This window comes from Oncorhynchus masou, chromosome 19 (genome assembly GCF_036934945.1).
Source record: "Oncorhynchus masou masou isolate Uvic2021 chromosome 19, UVic_Omas_1.1, whole genome shotgun sequence".
Lineage (NCBI taxonomy): Eukaryota > Metazoa > Chordata > Actinopteri > Salmoniformes > Salmonidae > Oncorhynchus > Oncorhynchus masou.
Genome location: NC_088230.1, coordinates 31,205,793 through 31,223,016, shown reverse-complemented (window position 1 = coordinate 31,223,016; position 17,224 = coordinate 31,205,793). Strand labels below are relative to the sequence as shown.

Here is a 17,224-nt window from a genome sequence, read left to right as displayed (position 1 = left end):
TGACTAAACTCTGTTACTCAACCTGTTGACTGTTACGGCTTTCTAGGTGGGAAGGAGAGTCGGACCAAAATGCGGCGTGTAGATTGCGATCCATGTTTAATAAACAAACACTACAAAACAAAGAACGTAACGAAAACCGAAACAGCCTATACTGGTGTAAATAAACACAGAACAAGGACACTAAGGACACTAAGGACAATCACCCACGAAACAAAGCATATGGCTGCCTAAATATGGTTCCCAATCAGAGACAACGATAAACACCTGCCTCTGATTGAGAACCACTTCAGACAGCCATAGACTTAACTAGAACACCCCACTAAGCTACAATCCCAATACAAACACACCACATACAAAAACCCATGCCACACCCTGGCCTGACCAAATAAACGAAGACAAACACAAAATACTTCGACCAGGGAGTGACATTGACTCAACCCAGCAGACTCTCTCTCCCTTATCTCTCTCTCCCTTTCTCTCTCCTATCATTCTCTCTCTCTCCTATCTTTCTCGTCAGCTTCTGCTGTGGTCTTTTCTATGCTGTGTGATATACACACACACACACACACACACACACACACACACACACACAAATCAAAGACAATATTGAGTGGGAGCGTAAGAGCTAATTAACCACTATCTGTATCTTATCTACATGTTTGATCTGAAATGTCAACGTTTAATATTAACCTTGGTTTTAATTACTTAATTAATTTGAATTTTTGTAATGAATTTTTAATTACTTAATTACGATTCCGTCTATCTATTTGTTGTTATAGATTTTGTCTTTGGCGTCATCCATCATAGGAGCACAAAAAAATACCGTAAAACTCAATGTGCAGCGCAGTTTAATTTCCCTTTCTCTAATGATGTGCGTTTAGAGTTGCCAAATTACAGTATCTTTACCTAAATTCCCACAGAGGATTTCCTGCTTACTCAACCCTGATTCTGGGAAATCTCCAACCGAGATTTCTGGGAAACCTGGGAATTCTGGAAAGTTACTCAAATTTCTTCAACCTTAACCTGAGTTTAGTCAAGTGTGGACGCAACTGCGAGTTGCAGTCTTTGGCACTTCTGTTTGAAATGTTATTGTTATTTTGCCAACTGTTCACGCAAAATGTTGGCCCTCGGACTGAAACATCAAGGCACTACCTGAACTTGAGCAATAAGAAACAGTACTGAATACGGTCCTCATGTGTCCCTCCTAGATGGGTGGCATTTGAGGAGGCAGGGTTCTCTGGAAAGGCGTATGTGTTGGAGAAAGGCCTCTACGGAAGCCCAGAAGACTGGGGGGCCCTCAGCTCCAAGATCGCATCCGTCATGCCCGTCATTTTGGTAAGATAAACTAATCATATAGCTAATGATAAACTAATCATATAATATAGTTTTAATGTTGAAACAATAAATGATTAACATGATAAAATATTCAATAATTGAAATATTCTGTAATCAGTTATATCCTTTTGGAAAGGGGGCAAGGTCGGGGGAATGACATGAGCCATACAGTATGGGATAATGATGATCTAAAGAGACTTGATAGTGCACTACATTAGGGAAGAGGGTGCCAATTTGGGATGCATCCCAATGATGATAACAAAGTCATCAATGACCAATACACTGATCCAATAATTGTTTAATTATTTCCTCAGTTCTCTCAATAATGCCCTCATTTGTGGTCTCTTCTAGGATAATCTGGAAAATTCCTCCAAGTTTAAGGTATGTCAACCAAATGCAACAGGACCAACCTACATTTCTTTGTCATAGATTTTGTAAACCACTCCATGACAGCCCCATATTTGACAGAATCTGACAGTGTATCCGTTATGTGTCTCAGATGCACTTGTTCTCGGAGCCGGGGTTCCAGGGTTCTGTCCACGTTGTGGAGGACAGTGTTTCTGCCCTGCCACACGGCTTTTCCCTGGGCTCCTGCAAGGTGCTGGCTGGCAGGTGAGTGTCGTACTTGTTATTCATCCAACGTAATCTGCAGATTGTAACGCGTACAGTATCGTTCCTGTACCATTAGCTACATCATTTGCAAGACGAAGTTACTGTTGGCAACAGTCATTTATATCTACAGTTTTATAATGATGCCTATACTTTTATACATTTGCTGTTAAAATGGTGAAGAAAAATAATGATAATCGCCATGTCTGTGCGTGTCTGTGTTCCAGCTGGCTGGCGTTTGAGGGCCAGGGCTTCACTGAGAGGATGTATGTGTTAGAGGAGGGGGACTACCCTGATCTGAGGGCCATGGGGTGCGTGGAGCCCAACTCCTCTGTCCTGTCCCTGCAGACTACTGGCTTTGTGAGTTCTCTATCTATTAGCTCTCTTTCTGTGTTGTAAATTGCACCCTATTCCCTACATAGTGCACTACTTTTGACCAGGGCCATATGATATATAGTAGTGCACTATAAAGGGAATAGGATGCCATTTGAGATGCACAGACATGTCTATGTCAGGGATGGGCACAGACATGTCTATGTCAGGGATGGGCACAGACATGTCTATGTCAGGGATGGGCACAGACATGTCTATGTCAGGGATGGGCACAGACATGTCTATGTCAGGGATGGGCACAGACATGTCTATGTCAGGGATGGGCACAGACATGTCTATGTCAGGGATGGGCACAGACATGTCTATGTCAGGGATGGGCACAGACATCCCAAACATTTCCACACTGTTCCTGCAACTCACATCTCTCTGCTGGAAGTTAATGCATTGGAAGATGACGTTTTCTGATGTTGCGAATAGTAGACTACCCAAAATGCAATTTTGAAATGTGGTTGCGCATCAGCAGATTTACTCTTGTTATGTCAGTCATTGATAGTCAGTCAATTAGCCCATGGCTGCTAACATTTTTCAGAATGCTAAATTTGTTTAGCGGCCAGCTATCTAAACTTGTTATCTTGGTCAAATTACGGCGGCACGGAAGCCTGGTGGTTAGAGCGTTGGACTAGTAACCGGAAGGTTGCAAGTTCAAATCCCCGAGCTGACAAGGTACAAATCTGTCGTTCTGCCCCTGAACAGGCAGTTAACCCACTGTTCCTAGGCCGTCATTGAAAATAAGAATTTGTTCTTAACTGACTTGACTAGTAAAATAAAATAAAAACCTGCCGGGGTCCCCCATTGGTTTTTTGTTGTTGTCAGTGTCACTTAGATATCATATTAAAAACTGCAAACATTTCTCTCCTCCCGCATGGCAAAATGTGTAGAATTGCAAAAAATGAACTCTAAAACATAAACAACTTCTTTCTGCTGACAAGAGGTGAGCCACTAAGATGTTTTGCTCACAACACATCCCTGGTCTATGTCAACCTTCTATGGCACAAAGAAAAACCTATTTCATCCAAAACATTGGATCCACATAATCACGTGACTTCATCCAATGAAATAATTGTTTTTGGACAATTGTTTGGTATAAAGGGTTACAATAGGAATAGTGGCAATCTATATACAGTAGTCGTGGCCAAAAGTTTTGAGAATGACACAAATATTAATTTTCAGAAAGTCTGCTGCCTCAGTTTGTATGATGACAATTTGCATATACTCCAGAATGTTATGAAGAGTGATCAGATGAATTGCAAAGTCCCTCTTTGCCATGCAAATGAACTGAATCCCAAAAAAAACATTTCCACTTCATTTCAGCCCTGCCACAAAAGGACCAACTGACATCATGTCAGTGATTCTCTCATTAACACATCGTGTGAGTGCTGACGAGGACGAGGCTGGAGATCACTCTGTCATGCTGATTGAGTTCGAATAACAAACTGAAAGCTTCAAAAGGAGGGTGGTGCTTGGCATCATTGTTCTTCCTCTGTCAACCATGGTTACCTGCAAGGAAACACGTGCCGTCATCATTGCTTTGCACAAAAATGGATTCACAGGCAAGAATATTGCTGCCAGTAAGATTGCACCTAAATCAACCATTTATCGGATCATCAAGAACTTCAAGGAGAGTGGTTCAAATGTTGTGAAGAAGGCTTCAGGGCGCCCAAGAAAGTCAAGCAAGCACCAGAACTGTCTCCTAAAGATTATTCAGCTGCGGGATCGGGGCACCACCAGTACAGAGCTTGCTCAGGAATGGCAGCAGGCAGGTGTGAATGCATCTGCACGCACAGTGAGGCGAAGACTTTGAGGATGGCCTGGTGTCAAGAAGGGCAGCAAAGAAGCCACTTCTCTCCAGGAAAAACATCAGGGACAGACTGATATTCTGCAAAAGGTACAGGGATTGGACTGCTGAGGAGTGAGGTAAAGTCACTTACTTTGATGAATCCACTTTCCGATTGTTTGGAGCATCCGGGAAAAAAGCTTGTCCGGAGAAGACAAGGTGAGCGCTACCATCAGTCCTGTGTCATGCCAACAGTAAAGCATCATGAGACCATTTAGGGGTGGGGTTGATTCTCAGCCAAGGAAGTGGGCTCACTCACAATTTTGCCTAAGAACACAGCCATGAATAAAGAATCCTACCAACACAGCCTCCGAGAGCATCTTCTCCCAACCATCCAGGAACAGTTTGGTGATGAACAATGCCTTTTCCAGCATGATGGAGCACCTTGTCATAAGGCAAAAGTGATAACTAAGTGGCTCGGGGAACAAAACATTGATATTTTGAGTCCATGGCCAGGAAACTCCCCCGACCTTAATCCCATTGAGAACGTGTGGTCAATCCTCAAGAGGCGGGTGGACAAACAAAAACAAACAAACTCCAAGCATTGATTATGAAGAATGGGTGTGCCCAGAAGTTAATTGACAGCATGCCAGGGCGGATTGCAGAGGCCTTGAAAAAAAAGGGTCAACACTGCAAATTGACTCTTTGCAACAACTTCATGTAATTGTCAATAAAAAGCCTGACACTTATGAAATGCTTGTAATGATACTTCAGTATTCCATAGTAACATCTGACAAAAATATCTAAAGACACTGAAGCAGCAAACTTTGTGGAAATTAATATTCGTGGCATTCTCAAAACGTTTGGCCACGACTGTATATATGGGCTCAGGAGACGTTTAAGTAGCTTGATGGTCGGTATCAAACGAAGAAGGTCACTATTTAAATGTATGAACATGTTTAGTCATTCAAACAATAAAACGGTCAACAGTAATGGTAAGAGTTGGTGTTCTCATACCATTGTCAGGTCTACAAATAACCTCTCTCTCTCTTTCCCACTCCCTCTCTCCCCATCCCTCGCTCTCAATCCTTCTCTTTCTCTCCCGTCTCTCTATCCCCCTCCCTCTCCTATTCTCTCTCCCTCCCTGTCTCTCCCTCCCTCTCTCCATCCTTGTCTTCCTCTCTCCCCCTCCCTCTATCCTTCTCTTCCTCTCCATCCCCCTCCCTCTCGTTCTTCCTCTCTCCATCCCCCTCCTATTCTCTCTTCCTCTCTCTCTATATATCCCCTCCCTCTCCTATTCACTCTCTCCCCATAGGAGTTCTCGCTGCCCTCTGTCACCCTGTTTGAGAGGTCAAGTCTGCGGGGGAAGAGGGTGGTTCTGACTGAAAGCTCGGTTAACCTGCAGCTTGCCGGAGGCTGCAGCCTGGTCCAGTCTGTCCTGGTGGAGGGAGGCATGTGAGTACATACAGCACAGCCTGTCTGTCCTCATATCTCTGTCTGTTGTCTGCCTGCCTGCCTGGCTGTCTCTCTGTCGAAGGTCATATTTGTATGCATGGGCCTCCTAGTCTCACGCACCAGATAGTCCTCCCCAGATTGTGCACAATAGCCTGTGGACAAGGTTTTGGGGCCCTTCCTATCCACAGACAGAGCTCTATGTTCTTTGGGTGGGTGTGTCGCTGGGTAGTGATTGTGTGTGTGTGTGTCTAGGAGAATCCTACTGACGGTTCTCCAGGAAGCGATCTGTTGTGTTTCTATCCTTACAGTACATACTATATAAAAGGAACACCAAACTGGAAAGATCATTTTTCTATGGAGCTGTTAGAAACGACACCGTCGTGTGACACAAAAGCAGATCCTTTATCCACTGACACAGCCCATGTGTAGTCCTTTATCCACTGACACAACCCATGTGTAGTCCTTTATCCACTGACACAGCCATTTGTAGTCCTTTATCCACTGACACAACCCATGTGTAGTCCTTTATCCACTGACACAGCCATTTGTAGTCCTTTATCCACTGACACAGCCATTTGTAGTCCTTTATCCACTGACACAGCCCATGTGTAGTCCTTTATCCACTGACACAACCCATTTGTAGTCCTTTATCCACTGACACAGCCCATGTGTAGTCCTTTATCCACTGACACAACCCATGTGTAGTCCTTTATCCACTGACACAACCCATGTGTAGTCCTTTATCCACTGACACAGCCATTTGTAGTCCTTTATCCACTGACACAGCCCTTTGTAGTCCTTTATCCACTGACACAGCCCATGTGTAGTCCTTTATCCACTGACACAGCCCATGTGTAGTCCTTTATCCACTGACACAGCCATTTGTAGTCCTTAATCCAACTGACACAGCCATTTGTAGTCCTTAATCCAACTGACACAGCCATTTGTAGTCCTTTATCCACTGACACAACCCATGTGTAGTCCTTAATCCAACTGACACAGCCATTTGTAGTCCTTAATCCAACTGACACAGCCATTTGTAGTCCTTAATCCAACTGACACAGCCATTTGTAGTCCTTAATCCAACTGACACAGCCATTTGTAGTCCTTAATCCAACTGACAACCATTTGTAGTCCTTAATCCAACTGACAACCATGTGTAGTCCTTAATCCAACTGACAACCATGTGTAGTCCTTAATCCAACTGACAACCATGTGTAGTCCTTAATCCAACTGACACAACCCATGTGTAGTCCTTAATCCAACTGACACAACCCATTTGTAGTCTTTCTTTCAACACTTAATACAAGCAGTTCACACACTGTGCCAATTAATCACAGTATTTAGAAATGCCAAAAGGTTTCTCATGAGTCATAACACTACTTCACACCCCCAGACCAGTTAATCAACCTTTTGTAAACACAGAGCCAAGTACACTTCACACAAGTCGCCTGCGTGGGTAGTAGATCAGGTGACTATAGTTGGAGCTATTATTGCACAGTTCACAGTTGTGGAAATGTTGCATTGAGTTTAGTCTAGTGTAGAACGCACAGTCAGCAGGAAGGAGGAGTTGAGTCTATTGTAGAACCTACTGTCAGCTGGAAGAAGGAGTTTAGTCTAGTGTAGAACAGACAAGATCAGGTGACTATAGTTGGAGCTACTATTGCACAGTTCACAGTTTTGGAAATGTTGCATCAAGTTTAGTGTAGTGTAGAACGCTCGGTCAGCAGGAAGTAGGAGTTTAGTCTAGTGTAGAACACACGGTCAGCAGGAGTTTAGTGTAGTCTAGTGTAGAACGCATAGTCAGCAGGAAGTAGGAGTTCAGTCTAATGTAGAACACACGGTCAGCAGGAAGTAGGAGTTCAGTCTAGTGTAGAACACACGGTCAGTAGCAAGTAGGAAGATGCTACAGATTTTATTGAGTGTCTGACCAATACTCCACCACCTATTCTGCCTTCCTCTTGTGATTTAGTTGATAGTTTCTATTGCAATTTAAAGGCAACTGTTGATGCCATAGCTCCAGTAAAGTTGAAAAGGGCCACAGCCAAACGGAGAGGCTCTTGGATGCGTGAGGAAACTAATCAATTAAAGAGAAGTTGCAGAGCGGAAGTGGAGAAAGTCAAAGTTGCAGGTCCATTATGATATTCTGAGAGAGCAACTTGGCATCTACAGGGCATTCAGAAAGTATTCAGACCCCTTCCCTTTTTCCACTTTGTTACTTCACAGCCTTATTCTAAAATCAATCTTAAAAATCTTCAATCTACAAACAATACCCCATAATGACAAAGCGAAAACAGGTTTTTAGACATGTTTGCTAATTTATAAAAAAAAAAAAAAAAAAAAAATACCTTATTTACATACAGTTGAAGTCAGAAGTCTACATACACTTCACATCATTTGAGTCAATTGGAGGTGTACCTGTGGGTGAATTGAGGCCTACCTTCAAACTCAATGCCTCTTTGCTTGACATCATGGGAAAATCTAAAGAAATCATCCAAGACCTCAGAAAAAAATTGTAGACCTCCACAAGTTTGGTTCATCCTTGGGAGCATTTTCCAAACGCCTGAAGGTACCACGTTCATCTGTGCAAACAATAGTATGTAAGTATAAACATCATGTGACCACGCAGCTCAGGAAGGAGACACGTTCTGTCTTCTAGAGATGAACGTACTTTGATGCGAAGAGTGCAAATCAATCCCAGAACAACAGCAAATGACCTTGTGAAGATGCTGGAGGAAACAGGTACAAAAATATCTATATCCACAGTAAAACAAGTCCTATATCGACATAACATGAAAGGCTGCTCAGCCACTGCTCCAAAACCGCCATAAAAAAGGTTTGCAACTGCATGGGGACAAAGATGGTACTTTTTGGAGCAATGTCCTCTGGTCTGATGAAACAAAAATAGAACTGTTTGGCCATAATGACCATCGTTATGTTTGGAGGAAAAAGAGGGAGGCTTGCAAGCTGAAGAACACCATCCCAACCGTGAAACACATGGGTGGCAGCATCATGTTGTGGTGGTGCTTTGCTTCAGGAGGGACTGGTACAGTTCACAAAATAGATGGCTGGAAAATGTTTAATATATTGAAGCAACATCTCAAGACACCAGTTAAAGTTAAAGCTTGGTTGAAAATGTGTCTTCCAAATGGACAATGACCCCACGCATACTTCTAAAGTTGTGGCAAAGTGGCTTGAGGACAACAAAGTCAAGGTGTTGGAGTGGCCATCACAAAGCCATGACCTCAATCCTATAGAAAATGTGTGGGCAGAACTGAAAAAGTGTGTGAGCAAGGAGGCCTACAAACCTGACTCAGTTACACCAGCTCTGTCAGGAGGAATGGGCCAAAATTCATTGACCTTATTGTGGGAAGCTTGTGGAAGGCAACCCAAAACATTTGACCCAAGTTAAACAATTTAAAGGCAATGCTACCAAGTACTAATTGAGTGTATGTAAACTTGTGACCCACTGGGAATGTGATAAAAAATCAAATAAAAGCTGAAATAAATCACTCTACTATTATTCTGACGTTTCACATTCTTAAAATAAAGTGGTGATCTAACTGACCTAAGACAGGGCATTTTTACTAGGTTTAAATGTCAGGAATTGTGAAAAACTGAGTTTAAATGTATTTGGCTAAGGTGTATGTAGACTTCAACTGTAAGTATTCAGACCCTTTGCTATGAGACCTGAAATTGAGCTCAGGTGCATCCTGTTTCCATTGATCATCCTTGAAATGTTTCTACAACTTGGTTGGAGTCCACCTGTGGTAAATTCAATTGATTAAAAATAAAAGAGCCGCACACTCTAGGAGCTCAGATGCAAAAATTTAATTACCAACGTTTCGACAGCCAAGCTGTCTTCATCAGGGTATAATCACAAACACTGCGGGATGACTCGTTTATATAGTGTCAAAAGACACAGGTGTCTGTAATCATGGCCAAGAGTGGCCTGATATCATTGGTTAATAATCAAATATTAAAATGTCATACAAAGAACTGCATACAAACAACAAATATAGCATACGATAGCATACGATCATAGATTAATTTGACTACACAAGCTTACAAACAATTGCAATGGCAAAGTCACAACGTTGGTAATTACATTTTTGCATCTGAGCTCCTAGAGTGTGCGGCTCTCTTTTATTTTCAAGTTTTCTACTCCGCTAGCCAGCACCTCGTCTTAATAGGTGTGCGTTTCTTTTTCTTCTAGAAAATTCAATTGATTGGACATGATTTGGAAAGGCACACACCTGTTTATACAAGGGCCCATTGTTGACATTTGTAACGGTTTTGACTTGAGGTTATTGTTTGTAGAGGTGCCAGGTAGGTTGTGCCTATCAGAGAAAATTGTGAGGTTTGTGAGGTAATGTGTCCTGTCTGGTCCGTCAAGTCCACACCAATACAAAGGACTCATGTAAAAGTTAGTATGGACATACACTTTTCATAAACCCTTAAAACATTGGAAATAACTGCAAAACAACTGTTCTTTTGCGTTGGTTGTCTTACCAAAAATAAATGATCACACACATAATAATAATAACAAACAATGAGCTCTGGTTCCTCAAGAAAAGTCTCGTATCTCGGGCCTAAAAGAGTCCAGCCCGGTAAAGGAATTCAGTGAACCCAAGTGACTTCAGTCACTCAATTGTCATTTCATAAAGTGATATGTAAACCTGGTTTCATTAATACAAATCAGATTGCAATCAACTCTTTTACCACAAAACTATAAAGTGTGTCATCTCTGTAGTCTTCACTACAACTAAACACATAAATCATCATGGTATACATCACACCAAAAGAAATAAAATACCTTATGCAAAAAGTTGTAGTCAGTCAGACAATCCAATCCACCAACAGATCTCCAGCAGAGAACAACTGAGATGTGGAGTCCAAAGGAAGAAATGAGTGGATCCGATCCTGGTTAAACTTGAGACAAGGCTACAAAGCACACTTTTAAATACAACAAATCAAATGAGGGAGGAAGATTTGGAACTGAGGTTTCATCCTCATTCGCACCACCATCACAACCCCCTTTTGCACAGCTGATGCTGGCTATATAATTAGGAATTAACTTCTTTGGGACTGGGGGGGGCAGTATTGAGTAGCTTGGATAAAAAGTAAACTGCCTGCTTCTCATGCCTAAAAGCTGGAATATGCATATAATTATTAGATTTGGATAGAAAACACTGTGAAGTTTCTAAAACTGTATGAATGTTGTCTGTGATTATAATTCACAGGCAATAAAAGATCAGAAACTAACTAAAAAACCTAGGTGTTATTTTAGATTATGAACTCCATTTCAAATCACACGTTAGAAATGTGACCAAAATAGTATTTTTCCCACCTGAGGAACATTGCCAAGGTGCAGCTGTTTCTCTCTCAGTCTGATACAGAGAGACTCATCCATGCTTTTATTACAAGCAGGCTGTACTACTGTAATGCTCTCCTGTCTGGTCTACCCAAGGAACCATTGGTCAACTGCAAAACATACAGAATGCTGCAGCACGGATACTGACCAAGACCAGACGAACAGCACACATTACACTGGGTTTAAGGTCTCTGTACTGTAAAACATACAGAATGCTGCAGCACGGATACTGACCAAGACCAGACGAACAGCACACATTACACTGGGTTTAAGGTCTCTGTACTGTAAAACATACAGAATGCTGCAGCACGGATACTGACCAAGACCAGACGAACAGCACACATTACACTGGGTTTAAGGTCTCTGTACTGTAAAACATACAGAATGCTGCAGCACGGATACTGACCAAGACCAGACGAACAGCACACATTACACTGGGTTTAAGGTCTCTGTACTGTAAAACATACAGAATGCTGCAGCACGGATACTGACCAAGACCAGACGAACAGCACACATTACACTGGGTTTAAGGTCTCTGTACTGTAAAACATACAGAATGCTGCAGCACGGATACTGACCAAGGCCAGACGAACAGCACACATTACACTGGGTTTAAGGTCTCTGTACTGTAAAACATACAGAATGCTGCAGCACGGATACTGACCAAGACCAGACGAACAGCACACATTACACTGGGTTTAAGGTCTCTGCACTGGCTGCCTGTGAGTTTCAGAATTTATTTGAAGATTATTCGATTTGTTTTTAAATCAGTCCACGACTGTGCACCCCAATACATGTCAGACATGCTTTTAAGTTGTGCCCAGTAAGTCCCTCAGGTCCTCTGACAATGGCCTTTTAACTATCCCAAAGCCTAGGACCAAGAAGCATGGAGAGGCAGCCTTTAGTTATTATGCCCCCAGCCCCTGGAATAGCCTGCCAGAGAACCTGATGGAGACCAAGAGGCATGGAGAGGCAGCCTTTAGTTATTATGCCTCCAGCCTCTGGAATAGCCTGCCAGAGAACCTGAGGGGGACCAAGAAGCATGGAGAGGCAGCCTTTAGTTACTATGCCCCCAGCCTCTGGAATAGCCTGCCAGAGAACCTGAGGGGGACCAAGAAGCATGGAGAGGCAGCCTTTAGTTACTATGCCCCCAGCCTCTGGAATAGCCTGCCAGAGAACCTGAGGGGGACCAAGAAGCATGGAGAGGCAGCCTTTAGTTACTATGCCCCCAGCCTCTGGAATAGCCTGCCAGAGAACCTGAGGGGGACCAAGAAGCATGGAGAGGCAGCCTTTAGTTACTATGCCCCCAGCCTCTGGAATAACCTGCCAGAGAACCTGAGGGGGACCAAGAGGCATGGAGAGGCAGCCTTTAGTTACTATGCCCCCAGCCTCTGGAATAACCTGCCAGAGAACCTGAGGGGGACCAAGAAGCATGGAGAGGCAGCCTTTAGTTATTATGACCCCGGCCTCTGGAATAGCCTCCCAGAGAACCTGAGGGGGGCTGAAACTGTGGACATATTTAAAAGAGATCTTAAAACACACCTTTTTAGCTTTGTTTTTCTTAAGGGTGCTTTTCAGTTATTGTTATTTTTTTATTTTTTTTAATCCTCTTATGTTTGTTGTGTAGTAAATATTAAAGTTTTTTTAAGCAATTTGCATTGCATTCCATGTCTGAAATGTGCTGTATAAATAAAGGTTGATTTGGAAGGGAAGGGTCTTGGAATCGTGGGATATTATGAGGTAGTGAGGCTTGGTCCAGACCAGTGGAAAGTTCCCAGTGGTGTGTGACATTCAGACTGGAGATGTGGACTCACCTCTGCAACACACAGAAACACAAGGAGACACGGCAGGGTCAGACCTATAACTCATGAGTGGGACTTTCTTGCAGGGAGAGAAATGGGACGAGGCCAAATGAATGGAGCTTTTGATCCAGATAAAGCGATGACATCAGCACAGACAGAATGTTCCTGTGTTGATGTGTTCCAGTTTCTATGGGGGTTGAGTGGGTGAAAAGGCAAAGCAATCATTCCTCACTAATTGATATGTGAGACGCTTAGTTTGGTAACTGTGTTTTGACCTCGTCTTTGATTGACACCGAGTGAAAAGTTCAAGGAATTATTTGTCTGATATGTGAGACACTAAGCTTTGCTAGTGTGTATTGATACTTTTTGATTGACACTTGGTTACTTCTGATTGACAGGTGGGTGCTGTATGAGGGGATCAACTACCGCGGAGCTCAGATTCTGCTGAAGCCCGGCGAGGTGCTCGATTGGCGAACATTCAGTAGCTGGCAGCGAATCGGATCCCTGCGCCCACTGATCCAGGTAAGAAGCCATCTCAAATGTGATAACATGATTATATGGGCACACGGAGATTAAAGCCAGGATCCAATCCTAGTTTCGTTATAGAGCTACGCACTATAACAGATTTTTAAAGGTAATTTACACTTGAGCCAACATCGGCAGCGTTTACCGTTAATGTGATCTCTGCCAAAGTCAGGGAAAATACCTTTTAAAGGTGCGCTGTTGGCCTCTATAGTGCACTACTCTGTAACGGCCCCATCAATGGAGCTTTGCATAATATTCTGTGTGAGCACAGGGGCTGCATGGCACACAGGAATACGTTGACAGCATGTTGAACTGAGAACTACTTATGGTTCATAGACAGTGAACCCTAATCCAGTGTGTGTGTGTGTGTGTGTGTGTGTGTGTGTGTGTTTGTTACCTGAGCAGCGACAGGTGCACTTCCGGTTGAGGAGCCAGGAGGGCCTTCTAATGTCTGTAACTGGGGAGATGGATGACATCAAGCTGATGCGTATCCAGGCAACGGAGGAGATGGGCGGAGTCGAACAGATCTGGTTTTATCGGGACGGACATCTCCACTGCAAGGTAGCATCGTCATGGCAACAGGGTGTTTAGAGTGAAGCCCTGCAGGGGCATGAATTTTTAAGCCTTGCCCTTGACGTTCAGACCCCACCCAGGCCCATGACGTTCAGACCCCACCCAGGCCCGTGACGTTCAGACCCCACCCAGGCCCGTGACGTTCAGACCCCACCCAGGCCCGTGACGTTCAGACCCCACCCAGGCCCGTGACGTTCAGACCCTACCCAGGCCCGTGACGTTCAGACCCTACCCAGGCCTGTGACGTTCAGACCCTACCCAGGCCCGTGACGTTCAGACCCTACCCAGGCCCGTGACGTTCAGACCCTACCCAGGCCCGTGACGTTCAGACCCTACCCAGGCCCGTGACGTTCAGACCCTACCCAGGCCCGTGACGTTCAGACCCTACCCAGGCCCGTGACGTTCAGACCCTACCCAGGCCCGATTGCTCCTGACAAATGTAAGGCCCTGCCCGAAATCAGAAGTAACTTCCTCCATTAGTAAATCCATTAGCCGCTCCTGTCACTCTTATCGCTCCCTGCGTGCAGCCAGCTCACTCTACACGCACTCTGCTCATGGCGACTCTTGAGTCTCTGTACCCATAGCAAAGGGCAATGAATGGAGGAACGTATAACGCCCCACCCAGCAGACTGTTAACCAATCGCGTTCACATGCTGCCTCACGTGGTTGCTAAGCTCATCGTCACAAAATCCCTTCTCAAAATCAGGGTGCGAGTCGAGAAATGTGCCTATTTTCCTCAATAAGTACATAATGTCACAATTCCAAAGCTATACAGATAGCAAGTTAATTATCTCACATCTCCGAAGATTTGTAATATTGTACTTCTTGTTGACAAAATTCATGCTAATGTTGGGTTTTTGAGCTAGCACTCAATTGATTCCCATTTACGCCTTGAGAGAAAGCTCTGCTTGTCCCAGAATCACCCAGAATGGACCTTGTGTCCCATTGATGTAGCATGGGCAATGTACACAATGGCCGTTAATAGGATTCCAATGGAGTTTTCCATCTCCTTAAAAGTATCTCTGGCTCTGCTCAACAAACGAAGAGACATGACAGAGCAGTTAGCTGTTAGCTACTTTTGGTCACTAAACTCAAGGAACATACGTTATTTTAAATAATCTTTGTTTTATATTTGACGAGGTTGAAGCACTTCTGACACCATGTTATGATCTTAGTCAGATATGACTACTGTGCAGCACAGCACAAGCAACTGGCTCAACTTCAATATGTTAATGATCAAATTAGTGATACCCGAGCCCTTATGTAATTGAAACAGGACTTACCCGGCTCTAACCCGATGTATAATGTCGGGGCCCGTCGGACTCGGGTTGGGAAGCAGAGCTCCAGTTTAGAGAGGGTGGACAGGCCAGTAAAACTGTGACTTAACAAGCACTAGAGTCGGGGTATTTAAATCAGATTCTGGAGTACTGCTGGTTCTTGGGTAATCAAATTCTTGGGGATTTGTTAAGTATTCTGTCTATACAGTAGTCTATGTCTTGGTCGTGGGCTACACCTACTGAACAGTTCTTATAGTTTATGGTTCCAGAGAAGCACTCTGAAAATGACCTTGTAACTTCACATAAATTGAATGCCATCCATTTCATTGTTCATGGACTATCGACGAGGATCCTGCACCCAACTATTTTTGGGAGTAGAACTTTTGAGTAAGCATGTTGATTATTATTTCATGAACTTTAAATTTCCAACCCATGACTTCAATTAGAGAGTTTATGACAGCCTTTGTACTGCAGCTCTGGACTCCCTGCCACGTCTCACAGCATCATGCTCTATGTTGCACTTATATGGTTTATTACAACATTCAACTAGTTTTTATGCTTTATTTAAAGTGTGTGATTGAATGTCGGTACAAATGATTTCCTCTTTAGAGGATAATAAAGTGTTCTACTCTGTCTGGCCAGGTGCAGGAGGATTGCTGTGTGGCTCCGTGCAGCGTGGCCATGCCAGGCAGTCGTATGGGCCTCTCACCTGAGCCTGGCAAACAACCCTCCTGCTGGAGCATCACGCCTGATGGCCTCATCCGCTACACCGCCAGCCCTGACCTGCTCCTGGAGGTCAAAGGTGAGGCAAAAACAACAACAAATATGGAATGCCACTCCTGTAGATCTGAGAGGATTTGATAGGTCGGAGCAATATGACAACATTGCCACCCAGCCAATCAGAAGGAAAGAGAAACCTATTGCAATAATGCTTCTACCTCTCAGAGCTCCAGGAACTAGTCTGTGTGTTGTATTGTTCACTGGTTTCACTTCATTCAGATCTGGGGTTTTATTTAGATTAGGTAACTTGACGAGAATAATTGTGAATTAGCGACACCTTGTGGATGGACAGAGACATGACAATGGGCTGCAGTTGGAATCAGTATCAAGTAGGCTTGTGACAAGTTCAGAGACAGACAGGCTGAATCTCAAATCACTCCCTTCTCCTCGTTCCTCCATTTGCGCACGCCTCCGCCATATGCACAAGTCCCAAGGAAGGGCCTTCCAAGAGAGTTGGTAGGGACCAGGGGGTGTTTTGGGATTCACTGATAGGCTATGAAAACCCCCCTCAAATTTGCCCCTCCTTTTCCCCTTCTTTGAGGTATTCACTAATCAGTAAGTTATTAGATAAGGCAATGTTGTCTGGATAAGTTCAGGCAACGTTTCCATTGAGCTTTCACTGATCCAACCTTGGCAGATCAGTGATTGGCCCAAGGAAGGAAGGGACACGTTGTATTTAAACAAGGCACAACTCAAATCATTTTGTCTGTCCTTGCAGGTGGTCAACACTATGACAGAAACCAGGTGATTCTCAACGCGTTTGATCCAAACAAACCCAACCAAAGATGGACAGTGGAGATTCTCTGAGGTCTTGTTTTGAGAGGGAAGAACTAGGTGTAGTCTTTGAGGTGCAGTGTGGTGAGGGGCATCATCGCTCTGTGGCGCAGCTGCAGCGTAGGCCCCATACAAGCCTCAAGGACAAGATGCCTCAGGAACAGAACATTTGCTGCTGGAAGAGAAGCTTATATACAGTATAATCTTTCCTCTGAGGTCAAGATGAAAAATATATCAAATTTCCAGGATAATCTATAATATCACATTACTTCTTCACGAACAAACAGGGACAAAACAATAGTATTCATTGCTACATTATGGGAAAAAATGGAGTCACACTAAACTTGAAATACTTTCCCTACCCTTTAATATCTGATAATATACGAGTTTGATGAATAATATTTTATGATGAATATGTATTTTTTTGACATTTTATTCCCTTCTGCCATTAATGTTCTTATGTAAATAAATATGCGATGTGATTATCTTTTGTTATCTAGAATATTTGGAATAACAAATTGCCTAACAAAACATGTCATAAAAGTATGAATCA

At 43.6% G+C, this 17,224-nt stretch overlaps 1 protein-coding gene across 2 annotated transcripts in view; it reads left to right on the top strand.

Annotated features, from left to right (window-relative positions):
- The window catches only part of LOC135506176 (beta/gamma crystallin domain-containing protein 1-like), a 46,913-nt gene extending 29,755 nt beyond the window's left edge, over positions 1–17,158 (top strand). For both annotated transcript variants that reach the window (XM_064925655.1, XM_064925654.1), the window contains 9 exons: positions 1,209–1,335; positions 1,687–1,716; positions 1,835–1,947; positions 2,172–2,304; positions 5,427–5,566; positions 13,141–13,264; positions 13,673–13,828; positions 15,760–15,919; positions 16,616–17,158. In XM_064925655.1, coding sequence (XP_064781727.1) covers positions 1,209–1,335; positions 1,687–1,716; positions 1,835–1,947; positions 2,172–2,304; positions 5,427–5,566; positions 13,141–13,264; positions 13,673–13,828; positions 15,760–15,919; positions 16,616–16,704 — 1,072 coding nt within the window. In that variant the 3' untranslated portion in view covers positions 16,705–17,158. The remainder of the gene's footprint in view (positions 1–1,208; positions 1,336–1,686; positions 1,717–1,834; positions 1,948–2,171; positions 2,305–5,426; positions 5,567–13,140; positions 13,265–13,672; positions 13,829–15,759; positions 15,920–16,615) is intronic.
- Positions 17,159–17,224: the final 66 nt, after the last annotated feature.